Here is a 26684-nt window from a genome sequence, read left to right as displayed (position 1 = left end):
TTCTCCTCGAAGGGTGACCAAAAAAAGAATGGAAAAAAGACAAAAACAAAAACAAAACACACACATATCTCCACCAATCCACCGCCTGTTCAGATTTAGATTTGTTTTTTTAGGCACCCACATGCTTTGACGCCTAATTGTCATGTTTTATTGAAAGTTTATAGCTGTTGCGCGAGTGTGTAAAGAAAAAATAAATAAAGCTGGGGGAGAAAGAGAAAGAGAGAACCAGGGAGGCTGTGTGTTACACGCCATTGAAATGCAAATATCATTGAAGAACAAGGAGTGGTTCTGTGTGTGAATGTGTGTGTGCGTGTGTGTGTGTGTGTGTCCCCTGTATGTGCATGCAGCGGGGGCAGCAGAGGGAGAGGAGGGGCGCAAATTGGACAAGTTTTTTGGGGGAGAGGAGACTTTAGAAAACAGCCACACACGCACTCACGGCAGCTTCATATGACACGGCGCAGACCTGCGGATTTCCAAACACACGTACTATTGTGATTTTTTTTTTCTTCCACCAAACTTTGTTTTGGTTTTTTTTAACATCCAGAAGCGATCTCACACCTTTTTTTTTATTTTATTTGCTGGACATCCCTTTCGTTGCGGGATTTGCGCGACTTTTAAACTTTGGATGCTCCGACGGTTTCAGGAGCGCTTCTAAGTGCGCAAAAAAACAAACAAACAAACGTGCCTAGTGCCATTCGACCGACCGATGCCCCCCTCTCTGCCTGACTCGCCGTGAATCATGTCACGCCGGAAGCAGAAGCGACCCCAGCATCTCGTTAACGCGGATCCGGGGGGCCCGAAGCTGCTATCTCACGGTGAGGAAAGAAAGAAATCTTTTACAAGTGTGCATGCGATTTATGTCTTGGGATTTGTTGAAAGAGGGCGACGCGTCCTGGAACCCAAATGGCGCACGTCCTTGCACGCGGAATTCGCTTTAAATCCTCAATGGCAAAAAGTTTGGGTTTTGGATTAACACGATTTGTGTGTTTATTATTCGTTTTCGTCTTGATTTATGGCATTTAAAAAAAAAAATACGTGTATTTATGCATGGCCACATTCCAACAAACGCACCTGATTTAGCAGACAAAAAAGTTTAAGATCTAAGTTTGTCAACTAAAGAAACCCCTCCTGCTTTGTCATTCACTGTAATGGGCCCCACTAAATGGAGGCCCGAGGCACTTTGGCCGGGGCCAATAAACTTGTTCCTGTGAAGTGAATAGAGGAGGATTAACTAACATACATCTGTGGCCATTTTCATGTGCTGTCCGTCCTCTAGGAAACCAACAGGCTGCTCAGCGCTGACTGCTGGAGGTCTTTGATTAGTATAGAGCACTCTCTTATTTGTTAACAATAAGATGGGGGGAAGGGAAGGCAGTGTTTTTTTGGTAAAGATTAATCTTCCACCCTTCTATTCTCTTCTTCTTTTGCTCCTCGTTCATGCTTTTCTCCCTAATGCACCCCTCTCCCCCCATTTTCCACCTTCTCAATACTTCCCTCCCCTTTCTTTCTCCCTCTTTCTCGCCCCCCAGCCCTATTGACTGTATACCCCTCCGCACTTGGGGGGGGTGCTCAGATGGATGAGAAAAAAAAGATTCAGAGGGGATAGAGATTCAGAGATTGCTCTCGCACTTGTTGTGTGTTGCAATGGGTTATATCCTCAAGTGCAAGCTCCTAAGTGTCTCTGCAGGTAAACTTCCACAAATTAAAATTGTAAGTGTGGGAAGTTAGTTTCTAGTTTCCTTCTCGTTCAGGTTTATTAAGAAGTCACAGGGAAGGAATTTCACAGAGGTACAGTCTTTCATTCCATCACTATATCTCTCCAGGAGGGAATAGTTAGTTTGTCTCTCCATTGTTGTTACCCTCCCCCCTTCTTTTTCTTTTTACTCTTTCTCACTCTGTGCTCAAGATTCTGAAAGAATTTGACCCCTGAGCAGCAGAGGTCAGATTAGTTGACCAATCACAGTGTCTGGACAGTGCCCAGAACCCTTAGCGTGGCCTGACCCTTGACCTCCACTGTGACGTAAGGGGGGAAGGGTGAATAGGGAGATGAAAGACGTAACTGCTGTTGGGAGGGGGTGGGTTAAGAGGGGTTATGGGTTGTCTTGGTGATGCCCATTGTCCTCTAAAATGTGTTGCCATAGCAGCAAGGTGGTCTGTAAGCTTTTTTGTGTGTGCAAGATGTTTGAGGAGTTTTGCTCCGGAGAGCACAGATTGAGACAAGACATTACAAAGACTCATGGACTGTCGAGTTTCTTTCACTTGTTTATTATTTTGTTCAAGGCCATTTCTTTTGAAGCCGTAAGAGGATCTTTTGGTATGCACACAAATTTGCTAACTTAATTAGTAAACAATAACTGGAGGCAATGAAATAAACACACACTGTAACTGAAGCCTGTTGTTCACATATCTGGATATCTGGGTTCAATATTGCAAAGAAACAGGCTAAAAGAAAATTAAGTTTAAATGCCTTAAAGCTCTTGTTCTTCATTTTTGTCAATCCACAGATGAGCACCTGGGCATGAAGTCACCTTCAACATCACTTGGCTCAGAAGTGACTTCGTCAGGGTCCTCCTCCTCATCCCCCACCTCTCTCCAAGACTGCCAACCACCTCTGGCCCCTCGCCCATCCCCTGGTGGGCTCCACGCGCCCTCCTTACCCAGCGAGAGCTCGCCTCCTCCTCACTGGCCCAGTCACATTGCCCCCTTCACCACCTCCCTCCCCAACACGCACTCTTCCCTTTCCCCAGACTTTCCTCACCCCTCGCTGTCATCCCAGACTCACTCACCACCTCCCCTGGGTCAAACCTCAGGTTCCCACAGTCTCTCCCACCAAGGAAACTCTCACTCCACCATGACCTCCCCACCAATGGGCAGCTCAGCCACCACCACTACCTCCTCCTCCTCTTCATCATCCTCATCTTCTCAGTGTGCGCCACCTCATCGTGACAGCTCCAGTCCAGGTCAGCAGCATGCCTCCAACTCTCCGGGGCAGCAGGGACAGATCCATGTGTCGCCGACCCTGGCAGTGCTCTTGGAGGAGCTGAGGGTTTTACAGCAGAGGCAAATTCACCAGATGCAGATAACTGAGGAGATCTGTAGGCATGTTCTAAGGCTTGGAGGAGCTGTCTTTGGCCAAGATAATAATACACAGGCCAATGGTGCAGACAACCAGAAGTCTACAGGTACAGCATCTTCATCACCAACGCACCCCTCCACTGCAACACCAGTCACCACGGCATCATCGCTTTTGACTGGCCTACCATCTTCCCTGTTCCCCCAGCCAACTGCCTCAAAAACAGGTGCTTCACATGTGAATGGCAGCAGACCTCCATCCTCCTCTACCTCTTCCTCATTACCTTCCTCATCTATTTCAACCACTATGAGCTCCTCTGTTGCCTCCCTACACCCTCTGTCCTTGTCACTGGGCCTACCGCCACGCTACCTCCACGAAAAATCCTCCAACACCTCCTCATTTGGTCATAGCAATGGTATCAGTTTCCCAACTCCTCCACTTCCTACAACCAGCCATTCCCAGGATCTCCAGCCCAGTTCCTCTCTGGGATCTGCCTCCTCAGCAGGACGCCCTCAACATGTGTGCCGTTTTTGTGGAAAGGTGTTAAGCAGTGATTCATCACTCCAGATCCATCTGAGGTCGCATACAGGTGAAAGGCCCTACCAGTGTCCAGTCTGCTTGAGCCGTTTTACAACCAGAGGGAACCTCAAAGCCCATTTCCTGCGACACAGAGAGCAGAACCCAGAGCTGTCCCTCTCCCTGCTGCCCCCAGCATTGTCGGAGCAAACACAGAGTAGCTCACCAACTGGTGCCATCCAGAGAAGGAGAAAACGGCGTGCTGATGATGACGAGTCCTTTAATGGAGTAAAAGGAAGCATTCCCGGGATGACAGAGAACATGGCTTTAGGATTTCTGTCTGGCACGTCCTCTCGTCCCTCGCCTTCCTCTCTACCTCTGCCCCCCTCAGTGGACATGGCATTGCTGTCCACAGCCCATTCACTGCTACAGCTGAACAGAGCCTCAGCTGCAGCTGCTGCCAGTGCATCTAGCACTGTACTGCCATCCTCTTCACCCTCATCCTCCTCTATGGGCAGCCAGTTCAAAGGAGCAAAGCAGCAAAGATTTGATGAAAACACACCCCCTCACTCTGCCCTCCATACAACCTCCCCATACTCTCAACTAGCACACCTACCTAAGATTCTCTTCCCCGGGGGTGCCTCCCCTCACCACCTTGCACTTCTCCGGCCCCCGGGCCACCCCTCCACATCCCACCTCACATCACCTCATCAGCTACCCTTCCCTTTCCCACCTTTCCCTAAACCATCAACTTCCTCAACCTCTTCATCCTCTCCCACCACTTCCACCCAGACCTCAGACACCTCCAAGTTGCAGCGCCTGGTACAGAAACTTGAAAAGCAGCCACATGGGGGTGCCTCCACCTCCTCACATACTCCTGATGGGGACACACAAGGCCAAGACCTGTCCACCACCTCCAGTGCCTATCGCAGGGAAATGTTGGCTGCTCTTGGCCTGAGCCCAAGTGCCAATGCTGTTGGACTGGTGACCAGCCAGGGAGTCTCAGGTTCTGGCACTACAACTACCCCTTCTCTGCCCACTGCCCAGGCTGCTAATCAGTGTGGTGTGTGTCTTCGTGTCCTTAGCTGCCCCAGAGCTTTGCGTTTGCACCAGGCCACACATCTGGGAGAGCGGCCGTTCCCTTGCAAGCTGTGTGGTCGTTCCTTCTCCACAAAGGGCAGCCTGAGGGCCCACCTCGCCACTCACCGTGCAAGACCGGCTAACTCACGAGCTTTGAACTCCTGCCCACTGTGCCCACGCAAGTTCACAAATGCCTTGGTTCTTCAGCATCATATCCGATTGCACCTTGGAGGGCAAATACCACCAGATGAAGATATACCTCCTGAGGATGCCACTGAAACACAGAATGCTGTCTTTGATGATGGTGAGAATGACTCCATAGGCTCACCATCTAATGCCCAACAACTTCTCCCTCTGGCCTTAACAACAAACTCCAAGTCTCCGATGGATGCTCTCAACTCAGGGTCCACTTCTAAGCAATCCACAGCTGCTGATGCCACATCTGCGAAGACAGATGAATCCGAACGCTCAACACCCAGTGTTAGCCCACCTCTGACCTGTAATACCCCCCCAGAGGGAGCTGAGGACCCCCTGCATCTGGGAGACAACACCCAAGCTGATGTTAGCCCAATGAACTCTGAGGAGGAGACCCATGCTGACCTGGGCAGCACCAGCCCTTCCAAAGCACCCTTAGCTAGTTCTCATTCAGCTGTCGCGAATGGAGACATAGAGTCAGATGACACCCCTCTTTCTCTCTGTGTTTCGAAGCCTGAAGTAGAAAATGATGTCCCGCATAGAGGAATAAATAAGGATGAACCCACAACAGGTCCTGATTCGAATCCTGAACCCCCAACTGCAAGTCCCTTACCTTCCCTCACCCCAACTGCCAGCCCCAAAGCTACCCCTGAAGTAGAGGAAGCATGTGGTAGTGCACCACAGGAGGCTGCAGAGAGAGATGCTGCACAAAGCAAAAGCAAGAGCGAGACTGTCACACCACAAGTGATGGATCCAGAGCCGGAGAAAGACACCCCAAGAGTGGGTAGTAATGCAGGACCAGAAAATCCTTCAGAAGACCCAGAGCCCCCTGTCCCAGCACCTGCACTACACGCACAGCCTCCTCGCCCTGACAAACCCTATAGCTGCTCCCAGTGTGGAAAGGCATATGCGAGCCGTAGCGGACTTAAGGTAAGAGTTGAAGAAACTGCGAATTGATTCAAAAGTATAGGTCCAGTTGATTATGTCATCCTCCTTCAGCTGTGAGTAAATCTTAATTATGTGGTGTCTTCCACAGGGCCATATGAAAACTCATCCTGGAGCGCTGACCAACACCCCCTCCAAGGCTCAAACCAATGACAATGACATTGTGGAGGATCGCAGTGCACATTCAGCAAATAAAAACACAGGACAACAAGAGGAAAAGCAAGGTTTGGCTAAATCCCCTGAGAAAGGTGACAGCACAGATCCTCCACAAAAAAGTGTTGTTTCTAGTGTGGCAGATGAGCCTATGGACGCTACTGTGTAGACGAGTTAGCATTGTCAAACTGGCTGCCGTCAGTCTTTAAAGGGTCCTGACAAGGGAATGTATTTTTTTAATAGAATTACATTTGTTTTCTAGAATTACTTCTAATTCATGTTTACCTTTTGCAGTAGGCATATCTAGTTTATATTGTAGTTACATTGTAGTAACATTACGAGAGATTTCTGAATGTAGTATTTTAGATATGTATTTTTGTATTTCAAAGACCACGGTGAGGCCTTATCGTACACACTTCATAGCATTGTCACAATGAGAATTAATTGTTGGCGCTTTTTGGCTGATAGCTGTTTCAGCACATACTGTATAAGCTGATTTGAAAAAGAGGACAGTCCAGAATTCTTACAAGATGAACTCCATACCAAAACAGGCCAAAATTAGTAATGGCCAATGTTTGTAAATATGAGCTGCGGTTAAATTTTTATGCCTTTTTATTGTTACTTTCTTCTTTCCTTTCTTTAATGCCATGCTGCTGAAAGCATGTTTCTGATGTGCTGAGTTGCACTGTGAGTTGCACTGTGTCCTGTGCTTCCGACCGAAACATCGACTTTAATAAACACGTGTTAGCGATTATGATGATGACGATGATTGTGTTTGATTATCAGTACTTTTGCAAACAGTCCTTGTACTTATAGCTGTAAACTTTGCTCGCAGCAAATGATTCCTAATGATGATTGTAAACGGTTATTCTTGTTGTTATCTCCGAGGTCAAATCGACAACAAAGATGAACCCTGTCTGTTGTAACTCCCCCTCCTTTGTCTTTCCTTTCCCCGATCTCTTCCCCCTGCTCTCCTCTCTCTCTCAAAGCACTTGAGAGTTTTCTGCTACTGCAGAAATGATGTACACTCACTGCATTCCTGCTTAGCCCAGTTTAGTATTTGTGTGCTTTCCTTCACCCTTTGTAACCCCTTTTTCGTAGCAATGAAAAAATATGTTCCCATGCCTCCCATGTGATGTATAAACGATAAATAAAACAATGGGGATGTGAAGAGGAGACCTGTTTGTTGGTTGTCTATGGTTTCTTCAGGCTTTGGGTGAGGTTTTTTTGTGTCTGTGTGTGTGTCTGGGTTCAGTTTAAGCCGTCCCTGTGAATTAATTTATCTGTTTAAGTATTCTGTTTGCATGACTCTTATTCTGTGTGCGCCTGCATGTGTGCTGGTCAGTTTTGGCTTGTTTGTTCCAGCTCTCGGTGTGTCTGGATCCTTTGTCTGGGGCGCTGGGCTCTCTGTCCCCTGATTCTGCCTCTTTTTTTGCCCTCAGTGTCTTTTAATATGTTTCAGTTCCCCAGCACTGTGTGTGTGTGTGTGTGTGTGTGTGTGTGTATGTATGTGTGTGTGTATGTATGTGTGAAAAGGATAATCAGAGCCTGTATGAGTGTGATTGAGGGTGCAGCTGTAGAGGCCACCACCTCCCTCCCTCCCCCTGCCTTGCCCTCCCCTCTCTGTGTCATACGCTCTTTCATACGCACTCTCTTTCATTTTCTCTTTCATTTCTCTCCCTCACTCTTTCTGCTCACCCCCTCACCCCTGTACTCCCCCCCACCCCATGTAATGAGCTGACACACAGGAAGCTCTAATCCTCACACAATGCCACCCCTCTTCCCCCCAGAGTGACTGGGAGCGGGACAGGGGGCAACAGGGACCAACCTGGCCCAGCTGTCCCCAAAATGGCCGCCTTTAATCCCTCCAGTTTTTAGCCTACAGTGGCTCCCGAAACCAGGACAACCGGTAACCAATGAAAAGAATGCTCGGGGCAGGGAAAGGGACAAAAGAAGTGAAAGGAGCCATGTGTGAGAAGTTTGTCCACATGCGTCCGTGGGCGACAAGGGACATGTCTCAATCAAAAAAGGGAAAGCAAAGGAAAAAAGAAAAGTCATTTTAATACTTTTCAGTTTAAGAAAGAAGCAGGGAGGTGAAGGTGAATAGTCCACAGGTGTGATGATGATCATGTTCGCAAGCTTGTAACACATTTATCACTCATCAGTGAGCATTAATCAACTCTGTGCAGACATCAGTCATCTTCAGTAGAGAGGACAAAAGTATTTTGAGGTGTTAAAGGTGGTGTGACATGCATATTTAGCCTTCAATCAGAGATGAATCAACATCAGCATTAGGAAGACAAAGAAGCTGTTCATCCGGCATTGGCCGTTAATTAAAGTGGTTTTTGTAATTATAGCTGCCACACACAATGTGACCATCATCACATAGATAAGTGTGTTTTTTTTCATGATTTGTTTCATGATTGGTTTCATGAAAGACTTTTTATATTTGTTTATAATACATCAGTCCTCCTTTTATAGAGCTAAACATGAATACATTCTTCATAAGTAGATATAATAATAATAATACATAGATATAAGTATTTTTATTATCATAGTGTTTGTTGGAAACTAAAACGCCTCTTGTGGGCAACCATTAGTAGAGGCTTGTTTAGCCTACAAACATATAATTAATGATAATATTGCATAACACAACGGTAATGAAACAAAATATGTCTTCAATATATGATTGATGATATATACAGTACATTAATTAACACTTAAAACATTGTTATAGCTACATTCAACTAAGCATGGTACGACATGAAAATGTAATAACATAATTGTGATTCATGATCCCAGTAATGATCAAATATTCTTTAAACTTTAAAATGCAGAATCCTTAAAAAGCAAGCGTCAATCAGAGTGTTCCTACACAAATAAAGGATATATAAATAAGGGTAACCTCATCTCCCTTTTGGAAATTTGGAATCGGTATCATTCAAACACATCCCATTTAAATTGTGATTTTAAAACAAAGCCTCTCAAGCCATTTATGTGAGGATGTTCGTGATAATCTCAGTTGATGTTTTCTCATGATCAGTGCTCAGATGTCAATTTTAAGTGTAGTAAGGAGTAACACTGCTGAGGAACTGTGACATTCTAATTTTAATTATAATAGTCTTAATTTGTCAGGTCTGGCTTGCAGGCTTGTAAAGGCTTGAGCTAATTAAAACTCCCAGAGTTAATAAAACTGCACACTGAATCCAATTCAAACACTTTGCAGGGATGTAGGGATGATAAATCACCCTGGGTGGGTTGGTTAGAAGGCATGCTGAAGTCAGAGCAAACTCCACTTCAGAGGAACGCAGCAGTTCTGTGTCCTTCAGAGCTTTTCAAATCCACAAGAGGGAGCTGTGGGCCATAGTTTGGACATCCATCTACCACAGTAAGACACTATGACAGCACATGGTCTATATTTTTCTGCACTACTTGTCACTGGCACAAATATCACATCATTATTTTTGCATATCCTGTAAATTAATACATGTGTGTGTTTTTATCTAATTTGACCTCATTTGTGCTGGTACTATAGGCTAGTATTACAATTTGATTACATTTGATTTCTCTGATATGTAGAGGCAGATTAAACATTTGTGCACTTATCCCTTGCATGCTATCTTTCCACAGTGATTTCTAGAGCGATCTATACATGCAGACACTGTCACATCAGCAGAGGCTTACTTAAACATACATAATACACAGTGGTCAGGTATTTTACTCAAGTAAAAGTATGAATATACCACAGCGCAGGAATACTCTGTTACAAGTAGAAGTCCTGCATTCAAACCTTTAATGAAATACAGACGTATCTGTATCAAAACATACTTATAGTATCAAAGTAAAGGAACTCATAATGGAGAATAGCTCATTTCATAATATTGTATATTATACCACAAATCTATAAGATTAGTCATTGTTACACGTAAGTGATGTTCGAGCTGGAAAAGGCTAGGCTGATTTGAACTGCTTATACTGTATAGCCTACTATGTATGGAGGACTAAAACTGCCAAAATCAAACATCAAAATAAATAAATAAACATGAGCATTAATCAATTTGACCTCAATTGACAGTTGTGTTTTGATTCACATATGTTTTCTATATATTGTTGGACAATTTTATTTTCATTTTTTCATGTATGTATGTATTTTCATACATTATTTTATCAGCTGTGTTGCAAAAGGCAAGCCGGAAAGGGATGAATAAATAAACTAAAATACATTTCAGAAAATTAATAAATGAATAAATTAGATATAACATTAAATGAATACAGAAGCATTTTAGTTAAATCAAATAAAATATCGCATAAAAAATAAAATAAAAAATAATTCATATAATTTTTGATGCATTTAATACCATATTTTTAACATTTATTTATTAAGCCATTATTTATGTTTCAGGCAGTTTCAGTCCTTCACAACTGTGTAGCTTAATCTATCATAATTAAAATATATCTTATATTATTTGTTTAGAATATCTTGCACTGAACCTTTGACTCCGTAAAGCAACTAGTATCATTTACTTAACGGCACTGCTCATATGTGCGTCTTAACGCCTCATTTATTTTAATTATAACAATATAACACATACAATAAAACCCTTAACTCGTTGCCCTGCTGTTACATCCGGACCATTTATCACGCACTTTGATTTGTCCAACCTTCCTTCCCTTAACACCCATCAAAGGCCCACCTGTAAACGTTTAATAAGGTTAATAAGGTCTGTCTGACGAGCGCGATAATTTAATTAAACCGTTTAATCTCGAGGCGATACTCACTCAGGAGGCACAATGCGAGGCAATTACTCCCCCCCCCCTCTCTCTCCCCCCCCACCCCGCTCGTCTGAGTCGTTTCCTTAGCGAGGCGTTAGAAACCAGAAGTGCATAAAAGCCACATGAACATCAGCAGCGCAGGAGGAACAGGGCGCCCTTCAAAACAAGCGAGGAGGAAGACGAGCGAGGCAGGAGGGGGGGAGCTTCTTATTGGCTGCAGAGGGAGAGGACGGAGGCAACGAGGAGTGAGAGGAGGGAGCGAGCCGGAGAGGAGAGGAGAGGAGAGGAGAGGTGGACAGAGTTTGACTTTACTTGGGATCAATCGGGACACGCAGGAGGAGACAGGAGCGCGTCTAGGAGAAGGTAAGAACCCCCCCCCCACACACACACACCTAAAGCTCCTGCCTCACTGTATCTGACTGCTGATGAGGCACTGATACAGCACAGGGTCGAGCCTATTTATCAGTTATTAACCTGTAATATCATTCCACGTGTTGTCTTGTTGATCTGCCTCCTTGAACTTGTGACCTAAAGAAGGCTCAGCAAATCACTGCGTCCTCAACAGTGAGTGATTCAGGTGTGATTCACACTGGCACATGATGGCTCTCAGGATGGTACAGTGTCAGATTCAGTCCTGCAGCGCTTCAGGATTGTTCTCTCTCGAAATCCAGGATGTGACCTTGAGTAACTCACTAAGAGCTACTTATCAGCAAGTCCTTTTGGACCTTGCACCCCCACCCCCCCCCACCCCCACCTTTTTCTGGGAGAGCCTCGCCTCTCAGTGTCTGCGGCGAGCGTTTGATCACATGCAGGAAGACTGAATCCACTGTCTCACTGTCTCCCTTCGCAGTCACTCCTTCCTGAGCACACGTGCTGCTGATCTGCTGCTTGCTGCCGCCTGAAGGTAACTGAACTTCACAGCCACTCTTACCTTCTCCTCATTGTACGTCCTTGTTTAAGTCTGTCATCGTGCGCGTCCTCGGACTCTTCTGTGTATCTCGCCGGCTGAATTACTTACCTCAAGTCTTCTGTTTCCTATCTTGGGATCAATTTTTTACACTGTCCTCTCTATCTGTAGGCTCAGAGGTGTTTTTTGTTGTCCCTGGTCGTCGGATTAATCTCTGCTCATCAGAGTGCGCTTTCACATTCCTGAAGACACTCTGGAGGGATTCGAAGGCGAAAAGTCACCTGGGTTACCCGGAAAACTCAAAGGTAGTCCTTGAAATCACCTTGAAGCGACAGTTTTAATCCAAATTCTCATTTTCCAGCCACAAAATTCTGGATGTTTAAATGTTTTTTTGTCTTCTATTTTTTTTTTTACCCTTAAATCACTCCAAACTTTTCTTCAAGATGTTCACTTGGATGTCACTGCCGCCTTGTCCCCGACAGAGCGCACCCTTTCTCGTTCCAAACTCCATTAATGTTTTACCAAAATTTAAAGTCGTACATCTGATAGAGGCAACTCTGAGTGACTCTGACTCATTGAAGCTGGTCAGGCAGAAAGGTGAATGAGCGCGCCGCCCAGCGCGCCCCGAACTCCATTCATGCTGGGGAGGGTGAACTTTAAAAAAAAACACATGACCAGCCGCTGTGCCGACACCTGCCGGGTGTGTTTGTGTGTGTGTGTAGGTGGATTCTTAGGAAGCTATGAATTCAAAACGTGTGTGTGTGTGTACGTCTCAGTCGCTGTCTCGAAGACGTATGGTCACTAATGAAGAGCTGGTGTTTTCAGGCATGTGGCGTGTTTGCTCGTCTCCCCCTCTCTGTCAATACACTCAACCTTAAAAGGCCATTTGCCGAGCGGCCTAATGGCTCTCCGATCCACTAAACCGCCCTCAAATCGAACAGCGTGTTATGCCACTGTGGTATTTTGTGTTGTTTTGTTTTAGTGTTTCTTTTTTTTTTTTTTTCCCCCTTGTTTGTTCCCACGTTAGCGCCTGGGCCATTGAAATATGCTTTTGTTTGACCAGATCCGAACGGAGTGAAACATCAACAAGGACGGAGTAATCAGTCTCCATGGTAACGGCATCACTTTACGAGCGTGTTCTCTCCCGTGTGTTTTCTCCACAGATGGCAGGAGATGATCAGAGATAACCGGGAGAAAAGTTGAAGTCCTCCGTCTCACAGCAAGGCGAGAAAGAGCTCGGCGTCCGTGACTGAAGTCCCGCCCAGGAGACATTTTTATAGCTTTACCATTTGATAAATCAACGAACAATGGCGTCCTACAGCCCAGCCCCGACAGAAGAGGCGCCCCGTGGTGGCCCCCCGTCTGTGAAATCTGAAGGCTCCGACGAGTCGATGAAGTTGAAGAAGGAGATCTCCCTCGTGAATGGGGTCTGCCTCATCGTGGGGAACATGATCGGCTCGGGGATCTTCGTGTCGCCCAAGGGCGTCCTCATGCACAGCGCCTCCTACGGCCTCTCCCTGGTGGTGTGGACCGTCGGGGGGATCTTCTCCGTCTTCGGGGCCCTGTGCTACGCCGAGCTGGGGACCACCATCACCAAGTCGGGGGCCTCCTACGCCTACATCCTGGAGGCCTTCGGGCCTTTCCTGGCCTTCATCCGATTGTGGACCTCGCTGCTCATCATCGAGCCAACGAGCCAGGCCGTCATCGCCATCACGTTCTCCAACTACATGGTGCAGCCCATCTTCCCCACCTGTGTACCGCCGTACCTCGCCAACAGGCTGCTGGCGGCTGCTTGTATATGTAAGTAGAAACCTGGAGTGTGTGGCAGTGTGTATGAGAGAAGGATGAGTCAGTGTACAAGTGATTGAGTGACGAAAAGAGTTGAGTAAGTTTCCCATATTCAAGAGAGCACGTGAGATTTGTAGACTAGAGAAGTGAAACGCGGTGACACCAACTGCTGAATTCAGCAGAAAGACTCACTGACATCTGACGAAAGAGGAACTGGGCGAAAACCTGTGCGACGATTTAGGGAAAGCAAGCAGAAAAAAATATTTTTGCTTGACCTCAGAGCTTTAGAGTCGTCAGCAGCAGCGGGAGACTCTTCATAAGTGTAGAAGTGCTTCAGCTTCATGTATGGACGCGGCCCAGATCGCCGAGGTAACTTGAGCACAATGGCTCCGAGAAAGAGCAAAGCTGACAAACCGAGTTAATCAAACCAACAAGATCGCTTGGAGAAAATCACAAAACTGCTCACCGGGGCAACCGAGCAACAACCCCGGAGGCCGAGAAATACCAACACTCGGGCAACCGGACAAGAGGCCAGAAGACAGAGCGGATATCTCTTAGACAAACCCTGATAAATATACAGGACATATTGTGCTCCTTTTGCAATTTGATAACTCATTTACCCTCCCACCTACCTGAGAGACATGCCTGAATGAACACACACAACACTTGTGCCACGCACCGATAAGCAGAGCTCGGAGGAGGACGCAGAGTGCTGATAGCCGCGAGGTAAAGTCCTTCCCTGCAGCGAGACTCTGACCTGAGAGGCTGACAGGCCACTGACAGCTCAGCACAGGATTCAACACACTGCTGCGAAGGACTTATTGAAAAACATCCCGCACATTCTGGAGACTTTGCGCTCCATCCGTGCCTCAGTTTTATCCCCCTTTGAAATGAGTTTTCCGGTCATAAAAGTTCATCTTCGCATCCTATTTTTCCAAAGATTAAGGCAGAACTTCTCGTGAAAATTTACGTTGCCTGAAATAAAAAATGTACGGAAGACCTTTCACGACAACAAACTCAAAACAAAAAACCATAAAAAGTGTGCATGATAAAACAAATAAATGATAGTCTGATTTTTAACTTCATAAACTGGACTTATTTTTCTTTAAAAACTCAAATTGTTGTCTTAATTTTCACTCCCTATCTTTAAAAACTTTGCCTTGCCTCCTTTTTTTAGTACCTAATAATCATGAAGTTGACCCGCAATCTCATACATGTGACCCACTAAGACAAAATGTTTTCACTCGCTGTCTCATATTTTCATCTTTTAAGTCAAGATCCTGACCTACCGCCTAATAGAAGTCCTATACACATCGCATCAGTAATGTCAGTCGGAACCTTCACGTGACTGACATCTGCAGTTCAATCACGAAGCGGGGAAACTATTAGTTTGACAAAATTGCTCTTAAAAGTTTGAAATATGAAAAACAGCATCACAGGCCTGTGCTCAGTAACACAAATTGAACGGATTTTAGCTTGTCAACATCTGGACCCCTGGTTGTCAAAGTCCGCACGTGAGTCCGCAGCTTCGAGGAGCTCCATTTCGCTTCACAGCTGGACCGCATTCGACCTCCGCTACCAGTCGGCCGGCCTCCTGAACCCGATCCCGCACCTCCCACCCTTCTAAACTTTCACTATCAACACACCACGCCTCTACTTCTGTGTGGCAGAGCCTCCGTCTCCATCACTCATCGCTGGTCGCCTCCGCCTGGCCCGTTGTGTGTTGTTGTCTTTGACCCGGGCCTCCAGCTGTGAGCGGACTTGTTATGATCCTGTACCTGTCAATTTGCTGTAAGGGGATAGTGTTGTGATTCACTGCGGCTCTGGTGGTCAACGTGGAGGAAGGGGGGGGCGGTGATGTAATCCTGTTTTGGTGTCTTCGGACCTCTGGGTGATGTGGAGGTCAGCGTGGTGGGTGCAGTCTGTGAGCTGGAGTCTATTTTGAATGAACTTCAGCACAACTGTAGATAAAATCCGCGCTCAGCTGGTTCGCACAAGAATTTGTGTAAACGGGGAAGATTTTACATGTCAATTGGTGCTTTTATTTTGAAAAAGGCTTGGACATAATGATTATTGGAAGTCTTCGAGGGCCTTGTGCCGATAAGAGGTCAGAGAGAGTCACAGAAAGAAGCATGAAAACATGTTTTCCCAACAACATCAATGTTGCTCGAAGTGACCGAGGGCAGTGAGGAAAGTAGCAGTTTTGACTTTTTTTACAATCAGTCACTCGGGCTGTGGGTCACAAGTCAACACCAAGCAGAATTATAGAAGGTCATCTGATCTGTGGCTGTTGCACAACGCCCCTTTATTGCTTTAGAACTTAGTCCGGCACGACAGTACCTGCGTGTGTGTGTGTGAGGTTGTATGTGCTGCACTCAGCTGTTTCCTCATCTGAAAAACAACACGCCGGTCTGCTTGAGTCAGCAGCAGCGTTTCCTTAAATCCGCTGAGCTCTGACGCGGAAACATGCTGGCACACACTCACAGTTTACAGAGCAAATGTCACCCACTGAGACTGTAAAATGATTTGTTTCTGCGTGTGTGTTTCCGTGTGAGTAATATTCATGGATGTCGCTTCCCTTTAGGTTTGCTGACCTTTGTAAACTGCGCCTACGTGAAGTGGGGCACCAGAGTCCAGGACTTCTTCACGTACGCCAAAGTCATCGCGCTCATCGCCGTCATCATCACCGGCCTGGTGAAGATCGGACAAGGTGCCCAAATGCAAATACACTTTCCCTCTTAGCTGTGATATTTATCCGTCCAGATCGTTCCGGGTCACGATTTCTGTAAAGAGACACTGCATGTATGTTATGATTTTGAGGTGAACTGCCCCTTTAAACCCTCTAAAATATCTTGAAATGTTATCAGATCCAACACCTAGATGCGTTGAATTATGATCTTAAGTAAATGACCGGAATGAGATTAAGAAACCGATTCTTAACCAAACAGTTTGCGTCGCTGTCTTCCAGGTCACACGCAGAACTTTGAGGGCCTGTTCGAAGGCTCCTCGCAGGATCCGGGACACATCGCTCTGGCTCTGTACTCAGCTCTGTTCTCCTACTCCGGATGGGACACCCTCAACTTTGTCACAGAGGAGATCAAGGACCCAGAGAGGTGAGGGGGTCACTTTCTCTCGTTCCAGTGCGTAAAAGCCACCAACACCTGGAATGGAAGCAGGGGTCTTAAATTTGGATCGAATCGACTCGAGAGAGTTTGTGATTCAGCTGTAATCTGAGACGTAACCCAAGCTGTCAGACGAATGTAACAGAGTAAAAAAACTACAATATTTGCCTCTAGAGAAAAGTACCTCGAATTCTGCACCTGATTAGATGTACTTAGTTACATTCCACCACCGAAGGGCCCGCACATGTGATTGGGTCACAAGCCTCTCCCAGAGTTCCCAGAGTTCCCAGGCAGATTAGGTGACAAGCAGCCCCACCTTATGACCATCCCCATCCTCCCCTCGTCCACGAGGCTGATCTTGAACCGCGGCCTCCCTAATCTGGAGGAAGCCTGTATCTCACCTCTTCTGCTTCCCTCTGCTGTTTGTTCGCGGGAACTACAGGAATCTGCCGCTGGCCATCGCCATCTCCATGCCCATAGTGACGGTGATCTACATCCTGACCAACGTGGCCTACTACACCATCCTCCCCATCAATTCGATCTTGGACAGTGATGCCGTGGCAGTGGTAAGTGCATGTGATCCTTAACATGTTACCTTACTTTGGCTCTCCAAGTGCAGCTTTTCACTGTTCAGACTTCTCCCTCCAGACGTTTGCGGACCAGGTGTTTGGCGTGATGAACTGGACCATTCCCTTTGCCGTGGCTCTTTCCTGTTTCGGAGGACTCAACGCCTCCATCCTGGCGTCCTCCAGGTGAGCGATTGCAACTGGATATTTGCTTTTCAGTCACTTTACTCCAACACCTATTGCCTGGTTGTCGCTCATCACTGCTGTGCTGCATGTTTTTTGTCTCTAAAAAGGCTGTTCTTCGTGGGCTCCAGAGAGGGCCACCTGCCTGATTACCTGTGCATGATCCATGTCACCCACTACACTCCCATCCCCGCCCTGCTCTTCAACGTCAGTCGACACCCATCATCTTTTATCCACTTATACTTCCATCTGGCATCTATGTGTTGCACATTTAGAAAAAATTTTAAAAAAAAAAACTCTCCCCGCATTTCAGTCGTGACTTACGATGATTTTTTTGCACGTCTCTGCAGGGCATCATGGCTCTGATATACCTGTGTGTTGAAGATGTCTTCAGGCTGATCAACTACTACAGCTTCAGCTACTGGTTCTTCGTCGGCCTGTCCATTTTGGGGCAACTGTACCTGCGCTGGAAGCAGCCGGACAGAAAGAGACCGCTGAAGGTGAGCCTCTTCTACTGCAGTTGGTGCAACCCTAACCCTAACTGTGGGTAGTGTTTAGTCTGAGATTCCGGCGTGTTATGCTAGTAGTGGCTAATGTAGCCGCAAGTGCTACCTAAAAGCCTTGTAACTTTGCTTGCTCCACACCTCTTATTTTGGACTCATAGTCTCCAGAACAAAAACACGCCGACTCAAATGACATCACTCGAGGCAACTATTTATTTATTTACTTTGTGCAGTTCCCTCTGGAGCCACAAAGATCCCCTTTAGGTGACAAGCTTGGTAATACTAAAATAACTGTAAATGACAGGGATTTTTTCTTACTCCATTAACATGAAAATAAGGTGATTCAGCAATTCAGGAAGTGTATTGCTTTGCTACATCAATAATCACAAGGCTACAAATTAGTAACATCTGGCTAACTAATATGGCACAGCCACAGTTAGAATATCTAAGCGTTGTTGTTGTACTGGAAATGGAGTTGACCTGCTTTCTTTCTTTGTTTATTTCGCTGTCAATGTGGGAATTCGGAGCATCATCTCACTTCTCTTAAATTCTCTTCTCCTCCCACAGCTCAGTCTCATCTACCCCATCGTTTTCTGTTTCCTCACCGTCTTCCTGGTGGTGGTGCCGCTCTACAGTGACACCATAAACTCCCTGATCGGTATCGGCATCGCCCTGTCTGGCGTGCCTGTTTACTTCCTCTGCTGCTACACTCCGGCCCACAAGAGACCACTGCGGCTACGGAGCCTCATTGGTGAGAGCCGAAGCTTTGATGTCATGTATTTTTATATTTAATGGCCCCACTGAGAACATTTTTTCTTGGTTCCTTTATACACAAACAAGAGACACACAATATATTCTTGATACTTTTTAAAAGAAAAAATAGACATCCATTTATAGAATAAGTAAGTATTATATAAGTATTTTTTTACTATAAATGCAATGAAATGCTTTTGTTTTGTAAAGAAAAATGCATTTTCATCCCTAATGCAGTGATTGGAGCACAATTCTGAAAATAATTACGAAGTCATCTGACTTTTTGTGTAAACCCTCTAAAACCACATTTAAAACATCTCATATTTATAATTTTATTTTATGGATAATCATTATTATCATCTATTCTTATATTTGGGGTAATTCAAGCACATTCAAGGTAACTAAACCAAATCTTACAGGACTCTTGAAGCCTCAATCATCACATCTACACAATTTACTACTTGTAAACTACTTCTTTGTAAAACGGATTGATCTAACTTTTTTGGTAGTAAGCCACCTCAAAAAGGGGTGCTCCTGAGAACTGTGGTGCACCCTGGGAATTTTTTTGCAGGCCTAACATACTTTACTTCAAATGAGTGCTAGAAATGGCTCAGTCAGGTAGAGTAGTAGGTAGAGTATGCCCCAACACTAGGCTATTGTTTTTAGAGATGTGAACTTTGTTTTTAGTGTTTGCAGCTGGATTCAGGACAACAACAGACGACCAGGTTGCCTTAACTATCCTCCTGTCTTCACCTCTTTCAGCTAAATCCGGCGTGCTGATCCAGAAGGTGTGCTACTCTGTTCTGACCGAAATGGACAAGGATCTGTAGACGATTGCTTACCAACGCCCCTGCAGGAGACCCAAACGCACAAATGTACAACCTGAACTCATCCTGGACAGTCGCTGCCGCCACGAGGCCTCAGCGGATGGTCACATTTGGGCTTGAGCCGGACGCCAGCCAGCTCTCTGGCCTGTCAATCATCAACCAGTCATTGTTGTTAACGATGCATGAATGGTGGCGCCCGGGTGCTTGTTGGCAAGATTTCACTCTAAAAGAACATTGTAATGCACTCCTGACAAACACCCGTTTCTATTACACAGCTGTAGTAGATGATTATTTAATTATGTAAAGACAAGCATCTTGTGTGAAATTACATACATGTAATACCTTTTCGATTTTACTGCAAGGTGGCAATTATTATTTTTATGGTTAAATTGTTTTAGGTGGACAGGAGAACATCTTTGAAACTAAAAGCACTGCTGACCATAGAAACCTTGTTATTTTTTATCATATTACTATTAGAACAAAGCAAATTTAGCAGTAAAGATTAAAATATGTTTCCGTGTTCACTAATGTGGGGGAAGAAGTTTTATACTGTCAGGGGCGAGGTGTAGTGAAGGGCTATTTTTACACACATTAACTCTTTTTTTTTCCACAGTGTCTAAGTGAAAGAGTTTGAGACAGTTGAGCTGCAAACATGTATTTATAATAAAAAATTACTTGTTGACAACATAAACTGACTTTTTTTCTTTCACTCTGCTCTGGGGATGTTTATGGGGAGGTGAATTAACGCGTTGTGGATTCAAAAATCACACAAATAAAAGACACCAGAGTTGTTTTGAGGCAGATTTTTCATTTTTAATAATACATCCTATCCTCTCTTCCATCCATAAATATGTACATACATGATTTTACTCTCAAGTTAGCAACCTGATCTGATTTATCCCAAAGTCTCCTTCCATGGCTTTGCCTTGCCACCATCTGCTTTGTTTTTGGATGATGCTGCAGCGATGGGTGGAGTCTGCTGGAGGGGATTGTGGCTAAAAGTCTGCCTCAGTGGACCTAAAAAAGAAAAAAGAATAGGAATGAAAACAGGACGTTTAGCACAAAACCATAATTACAACATTCAAAGAGAGTCAAAGCCCAATAACACAGAGACATCACGCTAACACCTCCATCCATCCTTCATGGTGTAAAGGTTTATTTTACAAACACTGTGCAAGTGCTCTAAATGGCACACATAAGATGGAAAACAGAAAGTCTTTATGTCAGCAGCACCAGTCAAACCTGATATTTGAAACTAGCGCTGTAAATAATAGATTTTTCAATTAACATGTCTGTCTGACATAGGACTTTTAACTATGATAAAAGATAAAGAAACATAATCAAGAGCTGGAACGAGGGAGCTTTTTTGGCCACAACTGAATCTGTTTGCCTTGTTTAATGGCGATGCAACAATCTGCATAAATACCTCGGTGTTAACAATTCCCATTTTACTATTCAAGTGTTGTTTTTGCTGTAACTAACCCTGGCCACGTGGGGGAGCACCTTCTCCACGTATACACCAAGACACAAAGTACAGGGATCATGAAGCTTTTCAAAAGTAAAAATCTTTCCACCTGTTCAAATTCTCCTTTGTTGGGGAAGAAATATGATTCTCCCAGGTCAGCGTGTCTCCAAACAATAAGAGGTCATACGTGTCTTGTACAGATTCTTGCTCTACATGCAATCTTCTCATAGTCTCTGCAACCTAGATACTCAAGGCTACTGTACATATGTCTCCAGAACAGATGTCTGCTGAATTAAACCAAGGCTAAGCCAACTGTTTTGCATAAACCTCGTAAGGAGGCCTTTAATATATCCATGTATACACTCTGTGAGGACAGATGTGATGTTGTGTTGAGGACAGATGTGATGTTATGTTGCTCCTCCAAGATCATGCTTTATAAACTATCTCAACTCCAGCCAGCTGTTTCTCAGTGGCAGACAGCCAAGGAGGGAATAAAAAGTCTGTCTATGTAAAGATGATGATGTAATGTTAAGACTGACCTTTAGACGCCAGGTCCAAATGATTTTTGATTCTCCTCTCTCTCTCTTGTAGCTGCTGGGCCAGCTGAGCGTTTTTCCAGCCTGGGTGGTCAAAAGAGTTGAACCAAGACAAAAATGGCAAATTGAGTTTTCAGTACTAGTCAAAATCAATCAACAAGTCAATCAATTAGATGTCCTCAAGTCCTAGACACGAACCCTTCTTCATGCTTTCGATTAAGCCGTCGTTTTGGGGCATGACGGAGGGCGGGTGCTGGATCCTCTCTGGGATATTCAGCTTAGTTCTGATCACAGGGTGTCTGAGCAGGGCGACTTGAGCCAAGGAGAAGCAGTTGGAGGTCAGCCAGTAGGTGAACACCGCCTGAGGTTTGATGGAGAACAAAATTATTTTAGACAATTAAAGAGCAAATTCTTCAGGGTGTTTATGATGTTTAAGTTGAGGCTAACCCACTATGGAAAAAACAAAACGATGCTAGTGTTCGACAGACTGACCGTGGGGAAGTTGATGGTGAGGGGGAGGATGATGAAAGGCATGATCCTGAACACTGTCTTCATGGCGCGCAGGTTGGGGTTGTCGATACCGGACTCTGCGCCCAACTACAAGAGAAGCCATGTGGTGATTACTATGGAAAGTACACGTTCAACCATAGATAATAACACCATGCATCACTAAACTGTGTCGGCCCAGTGAAAGTCCTGGGTGATGGTATTTTTCCAGTAACAATAACTCTGACTGGTTGGGTAAAAGGTGGCTGACCTCCAGGATGAAGAACATGGTTCCAGTGACAGCGATAGGCAGCAGATAAAAAGGATCTGCCGCGGTCAGGTCGTGAAACCAGAACAGGCCTCCTGTCTGAAAACTGGGCACCGGCAGGTAGGCCATCTTCCTCAGAGCGATGAAGAAAGAGATGAAGACTGGCGCCTGGGGGGAACAGAGCACAATACAGAAATTGTGTATAACAAGATAAATGTTAAAACACAATTCAACAAATAATATACAATTGCATTTTGAACATGTTCAATGTCCTCCTTCATGTGCATGAGAAACGTTGAGTTTGTCTGATTCAAATTTGAGTCCACAGAAAAACAATGTACAGAAAGACAGTCATGAAAATGAACCCTGCTTCGACAAATTAGATATCGTCATTTTTATCTTATCTAATAGTTGAGGTTGATGATTTAATTAAAGCCAAAAACAAAGAGTTACTGTGCAGGCCTCACAGTGAGATATAGTCATCACTATAAATAGGTAAACTGACCTGCACCATAGGAACTAGGAAGCCACGCAGAGGATTTACATCATGCTTCTTCTGGAACAAGCTCAGGTCGGAGTAGGCTTTGGCGACTGTAACAGGCAAATAACAGCTCATGAGAAGTTGACTGGGCTTATTACATAGTTAACATCTTAAATTGTGACAGAAAAGAAAAATAAGAAGAAAAGTGAATTTTTACAATCAAATTTGTTTCCGCTCTGTTTGGCCTCATTCATCCTGTTGGTGAGTTTAGACATCTCGGGCAGAACGTTGTTCAGCTTGGCTGCCTCCCGCTGGCCCTTCACTATGACTGGAAACACGGCCATACGAGCCACCACCGTTCCTACACGAGTGCGAGAGATGAACAGGAACAGGAAAGAGGAGGAAGGAGGATTAGAAAGAACACAGCAGGGTTCACACATCTTAAACATAATATTCAAGGAATGCAAGGATCTTTCCGGGCCCAGTTGTCTTGAATTGAAGGACCCAAAACAACATGGTCCGAGGAACAGATCAAGGTTCAGAGAAAATGTACATTTTTGAGCAATAATATAAAAACAGCCTTGTAGTGTCAAACTCCAAATACATCATTCTACGCAGTGAAGCTCAAACATTCAACTGTGGGAACAAAGTGGAAAACACATTTTTGACTTTGCTTACCTACAACAATGGCCCCCCACCAGGGCAAACCAAGATCCACGTGCATGAACTCTAACAAGTGCTGGATCAGTCCCACTGGTGTGTAACCGGCCAATCCCAGCTCTGCTAAACTTTGCTCCGTGGTTGCAGCAGCCTGCAGGACTTCCACTGCGGTCGGTGCAGCGTCAGCCACCTGCTCAATGACCGACTGCGTTAAAACGGGGGCGGGGTTAGCGGACAGAAGCTCAGGGGAGACGTCCAAGACGGGTGGAGGAGGAGAGATGTCAACTGCTGGCGCTGCTGTGGAAACTGGGATCTGAAAATATGAGCAAAAATGAAATCATGTCACTCAAGTCGGAAGGGAGCTAGAAACCTTGAGACAGATGATTTAACTTCATATGTAGTCTCAGAGACCTGTTCAGCGATTGGCTGTGCGATGATCGGGTTAGAGTCCACGGGCAGAGAGACGGGAGAGGACTGGAGGATTGGGAAGCCATCAGAAGTTTCGACCACTGGAGCCGCCGTGCTTCCATCCTCAAACGGGATCTGAGAGTAAACGCTATCATCAATATCAACATGGTACTGGTGGTGAATCAAACAGCTATTCAATTCCCCTTTGACATCTTAGCAAAGATTAGATGCACAAGTCCACAAGTCAAGCTATCAAAATAAATATCTGAATATATCTTTAATCACGTGGCTAAAACAAAGTGTGGACCGAGTTCCAACAGGACTCTTTCCTAATGAGGTCAACAGCAGTTTTGCCATTAGACTAATCGCATGTACATCGACTCACCTGTGAGCTGTTGTTTCTGACTGCGACGGCGTTCACCCAGAGGAACTTCCCGTGATGTCTGCGGCCCAGCAGAGTCCTCGCGGCAGGACTCCGACACTCGAACACTGTGTGCAGACCGGACTTCTGGAGCAACCGCTGTTTGTGAACGAGAGGCAAAGAGTGTCAGCCAGATGCAGACTTAACACAATAACCAACAACCTGATGACATGTGTTAGGGCTGATGAGGGGTCACATAGATTCGTTTAGCTGTGAAATTGTGAAATATTAAGTATGGTTAGCACTTATTTGACAGAGAAGTCATTTCTTAAGCATAAAGGCTATAGCTTGTGGTTAAAGCTTTACCAAATGTGAGGATGCTCTGATTTTCTTCTTTTAATATGAAATTAAGGTCAAATTTCAGACTTAAAATTGTTAGACCTACTCCGCAATGGGTAGTGAAAAGCAGTGATGTTTCACTATCAATAGCTGTAACCCTAAACTTGTGTGCTCTGTCAGAATGGAAACAGGCTCTGCTAAATTGCATGGTATTATAAGGCATCACCTATCCGACTGGAGCAGCGCAATAATGCTATGAGTTAATTCTTCCTGTTTTCCTTTGTAAATGGATGGAAATTTAGATTTCAGATTTTCCAGATCAGCCGCGCAACCTCTGTAAGTCTAATTGCACTTTTGAACATTTGACAGACTACAATTTAAATGGAAATCCTGGAAATGTGCTGCAAAATCAAAAGTCACTGCAGCAGCAGCTTTAATCTGTCTAACAATACAACTATTGTTATTTATTTTGTGTGACTTGTAACCTCAGATGACAGACTAATTCATAGATGACTCACCTGCCTACATTGCTGACAAAGTCATCACACTTACTGAACTTGAAGAGGTGCATCAATTAAAAAACTATTGCTCAAATGTGAGATATAATGTTAGTCAGATGATCCTCTCAAAGCTGAACTGAGGCAATCATAAAATGTTATTATTACACAGTAATATTGATTTGATATCTAAAAAAAAAACAGTGACCTCTCGAGGCAGTTTGCTCGGTGACTTCAACAAGACACAGCATCAAGGATCATACATGTGGGCTAGTTTAGCTTGAACTCTGAAACCCCAGCTAGGTCGATGACAGAGTAACACCACCACTTTCTTTGTTTTAGGAGGAATTGTGTGATAGTTGTTGACACAGCTAGCAGGCGCTAACATGAGCCCTGCTAGCCTGTGGAGCCACACAGATGTAGCTAAATACACTTCTATAATGTCAAACTCCTCTACTGGTGGTCATAAGCACACATTTCAGTGACTCGTGACTAGTTAAACGGTCCACATTCTCTCATTCTTGTTTAAAATCACAGTTATATCATATATCGGAGAGCTGTCTTCACTGGAGAGGGTGCTCCTGTCAAAGTCACACAGAAGGCATGCACACATAACTGCGCATTGAGGATGCTAGCCGGCTAGCGAGTTAGCCGGGGGAAGTCGCTGTTTGCGTTCTTTTACGAGAGGCACAGGCAAAGCAAGAGGTCTGAAACTGTAGAGAAGACCTACGTGGTTCCAAGTGTCTGAAAGGGGATGGCTGCCTCGGCTCGGTTTTCCAGTCTGTTTCAGGAGACATCTTGCTAGGCAGCTCGGAGTCACCCCGCTCCTGATGGCAGCCATGTTGGAAAATGTTCTAACTACGGAAAGCGCGTGGAGTCAGTTTCAGTGGCGGCGTGCAACAACATCCGCGCATGTTTGGTGCTCATGTCTGTTTTCAAGGTAAACAGTGTGATCTGTTCAAATAAAGCACAACACCAAGACACTTAAGCACTCATTACCTGTGTTGAAATAAGTACATTTACTCGAGTATTGTACTTTATAACAAGTTTGAGGTGCTTGTTAATACCTAAGATAACTTACGCTAGAAATGATTGACTATGACTATCAAATTCTGACACTGATTCAGCTGAAGAAAAGATTTCTTGTTGTTGCTAAATACAACATATGTATTCTAAATAATAGAAAATGGAATACATAAAGAGCATATCTATCGACAAACACATTTAAATTTTCATTTCATTTCATTCATTTGTTTATCTGTCAAACCATCATGGCCTGATTATCTCACAAAAACAGTGTTTCCAAGGCTTGACAACTTTTATTTTACATAACAGATGTCTGTCAGTTTATAGCTTCGGCACACTGAGGCTACAGTTAATGAGATTCCGATGTCATGTGAATTCCTGTAAGTGTGTGAGAAACTGAAAGCGACAAAGCTCAGTGCTATTGTACAGTTACACAACACACACAATGAGATGCGTTTCCATGGCTGCTTTGTTTACTGCAGGGTGGAGGCAACATCCTCTCAGATATTCTCTCTCTGAAGGGTACCTGAGCTAGAGCCAGGTGTTTTTATATCTCAAACATTTCCTGGTACAACGTGTCCTCAGATCATAGGGGAAGTTTAACCAGTTAAACAAGGGTAAAATACATCATACTGATCAGGTGAAAATGAAAATGAGAGGGAGGATGACTGTCAATACGAGAGCCTGATCACAAAATGGAACAGTTTTTTTGTGATTATGAAAGAAATGGACATGTAAGATTCAATTATCCATAACATGACACATTAATATGC

At 44.8% G+C, this 26684-nt stretch overlaps 3 protein-coding genes across 8 annotated transcripts; 2 read left to right on the top strand and 1 right to left on the bottom strand.

Moving 5' to 3' along the window:
* Positions 1–408: 408 nt before the first annotated feature.
* Positions 409–9743, top strand: si:ch211-212k18.5 (sal-like protein 3). Of its 3 annotated transcripts, XR_005077499.1 has the most exons (5): positions 409–815; positions 2505–5794; positions 5901–6033; positions 9189–9350; positions 9593–9731. XR_005077499.1 is itself a non-coding variant. In XM_037113398.1 (4 exons), the coding sequence occupies exons 1-4, from the start codon at positions 740–742 to the stop codon at positions 9194–9196; spliced, it is 3507 nt and encodes a 1168-aa protein (XP_036969293.1). In that variant the 5' UTR covers positions 409–739; the 3' UTR covers positions 9197–9743. The 3 variants fall into 3 exon arrangements, 2 of the variants coding, with proteins under 2 accessions (XP_036969293.1, XP_036969291.1); XM_037113398.1 differs by having other exon boundaries at positions 9189–9743; XM_037113396.1 differs by lacking the exons at positions 9189–9350; positions 9593–9731 and having other exon boundaries at positions 5901–7367.
* Positions 9744–10937: 1194 nt separating this feature from the next.
* On the top strand, positions 10938–20075 carry slc7a7 (solute carrier family 7 member 7). 4 transcript variants are annotated; one of them, XM_037112696.1, is made up of 12 exons: positions 10938–11098; positions 11586–11639; positions 11814–11947; positions 12806–13442; positions 16015–16140; positions 16399–16543; positions 16995–17118; positions 17201–17304; positions 17412–17508; positions 17652–17801; positions 18372–18555; positions 19320–20075. In XM_037112696.1, the coding sequence occupies exons 4-12, from the start codon at positions 12950–12952 to the stop codon at positions 19385–19387; spliced, it is 1491 nt and encodes a 496-aa protein (XP_036968591.1). In that variant the 5' UTR covers positions 10938–11098; positions 11586–11639; positions 11814–11947; positions 12806–12949; the 3' UTR covers positions 19388–20075. The 4 variants fall into 4 exon arrangements, with proteins under 4 accessions (XP_036968591.1, XP_036968592.1, XP_036968593.1 ...); XM_037112697.1 differs by lacking the exon at positions 11814–11947; XM_037112695.1 differs by lacking the exon at positions 10938–11098 and having other exon boundaries at positions 11491–11639.
* Positions 20076–20172: 97 nt separating this feature from the next.
* On the bottom strand, positions 20173–25782 carry oxa1l (OXA1L mitochondrial inner membrane protein). The gene is made up of 11 exons (XM_037112694.1): positions 25616–25782; positions 24074–24208; positions 23692–23823; positions 23299–23593; positions 22838–22981; positions 22645–22730; positions 22143–22307; positions 21878–21982; positions 21584–21746; positions 21389–21469; positions 20173–20401 (listed from the first exon to the last, which is right to left on the bottom strand). The coding sequence occupies exons 1-11, from the start codon at positions 25724–25726 to the stop codon at positions 20280–20282; spliced, it is 1539 nt and encodes a 512-aa protein (XP_036968589.1). The 5' UTR covers positions 25727–25782; the 3' UTR covers positions 20173–20279.
* Positions 25783–26684: the final 902 nt, after the last annotated feature.

The sequence above is a fragment of the Acanthopagrus latus genome, chromosome 10, assembly GCF_904848185.1.
Source record: "Acanthopagrus latus isolate v.2019 chromosome 10, fAcaLat1.1, whole genome shotgun sequence".
Taxonomy (NCBI): Eukaryota; Metazoa; Chordata; class Actinopteri; order Spariformes; family Sparidae; genus Acanthopagrus; species Acanthopagrus latus.
This window is presented reverse-complemented; position numbering and strand designations above follow the sequence as displayed.

Bases quoted from the DNA above. Each gene is read 5' to 3' on its own strand.
- si:ch211-212k18.5 (XM_037113396.1), top strand. From the start codon at position 740: ATGTCACGCCGGAAGCAGAAGCGACCCCAGCATCTCGTTAACGCGGAT. The intron at 816-2,504 runs GTGAGGAAAGAA...GTCAATCCACAG, and splicing joins CCCGAAGCTGCTATCTCACG to ATGAGCACCTGGGCATGAAG. The intron at 5,795-5,900 runs GTAAGAGTTGAA...TGTCTTCCACAG, and splicing joins CGAGCCGTAGCGGACTTAAG to GGCCATATGAAAACTCATCC.
- slc7a7 (XM_037112697.1), top strand. From the start codon at position 12,950: ATGGCGTCCTACAGCCCAGCCCCGACAGAAGAGGCGCCCCGTGGTGGC. The intron at 16,141-16,398 runs GTGCCCAAATGC...GCTGTCTTCCAG, and splicing joins CCTGGTGAAGATCGGACAAG to GTCACACGCAGAACTTTGAG. The intron at 17,802-18,371 runs GTGAGCCTCTTC...CTCCTCCCACAG, and splicing joins ACAGAAAGAGACCGCTGAAG to CTCAGTCTCATCTACCCCAT.
- oxa1l (XM_037112694.1), bottom strand. From the start codon at position 25,726: ATGGCTGCCATCAGGAGCGGGGTGACTCCGAGCTGCCTAGCAAGATGT. The intron at 23,824-24,073 runs GTGAGTCGATGT...GTTTACTCTCAG, and splicing joins TCAGAAACAACAGCTCACAG to ATCCCGTTTGAGGATGGAAG. The intron at 22,982-23,298 runs GTAAGCAAAGTC...GCACTCGTGTAG, and splicing joins GTGGGGGGCCATTGTTGTAG to GAACGGTGGTGGCTCGTATG.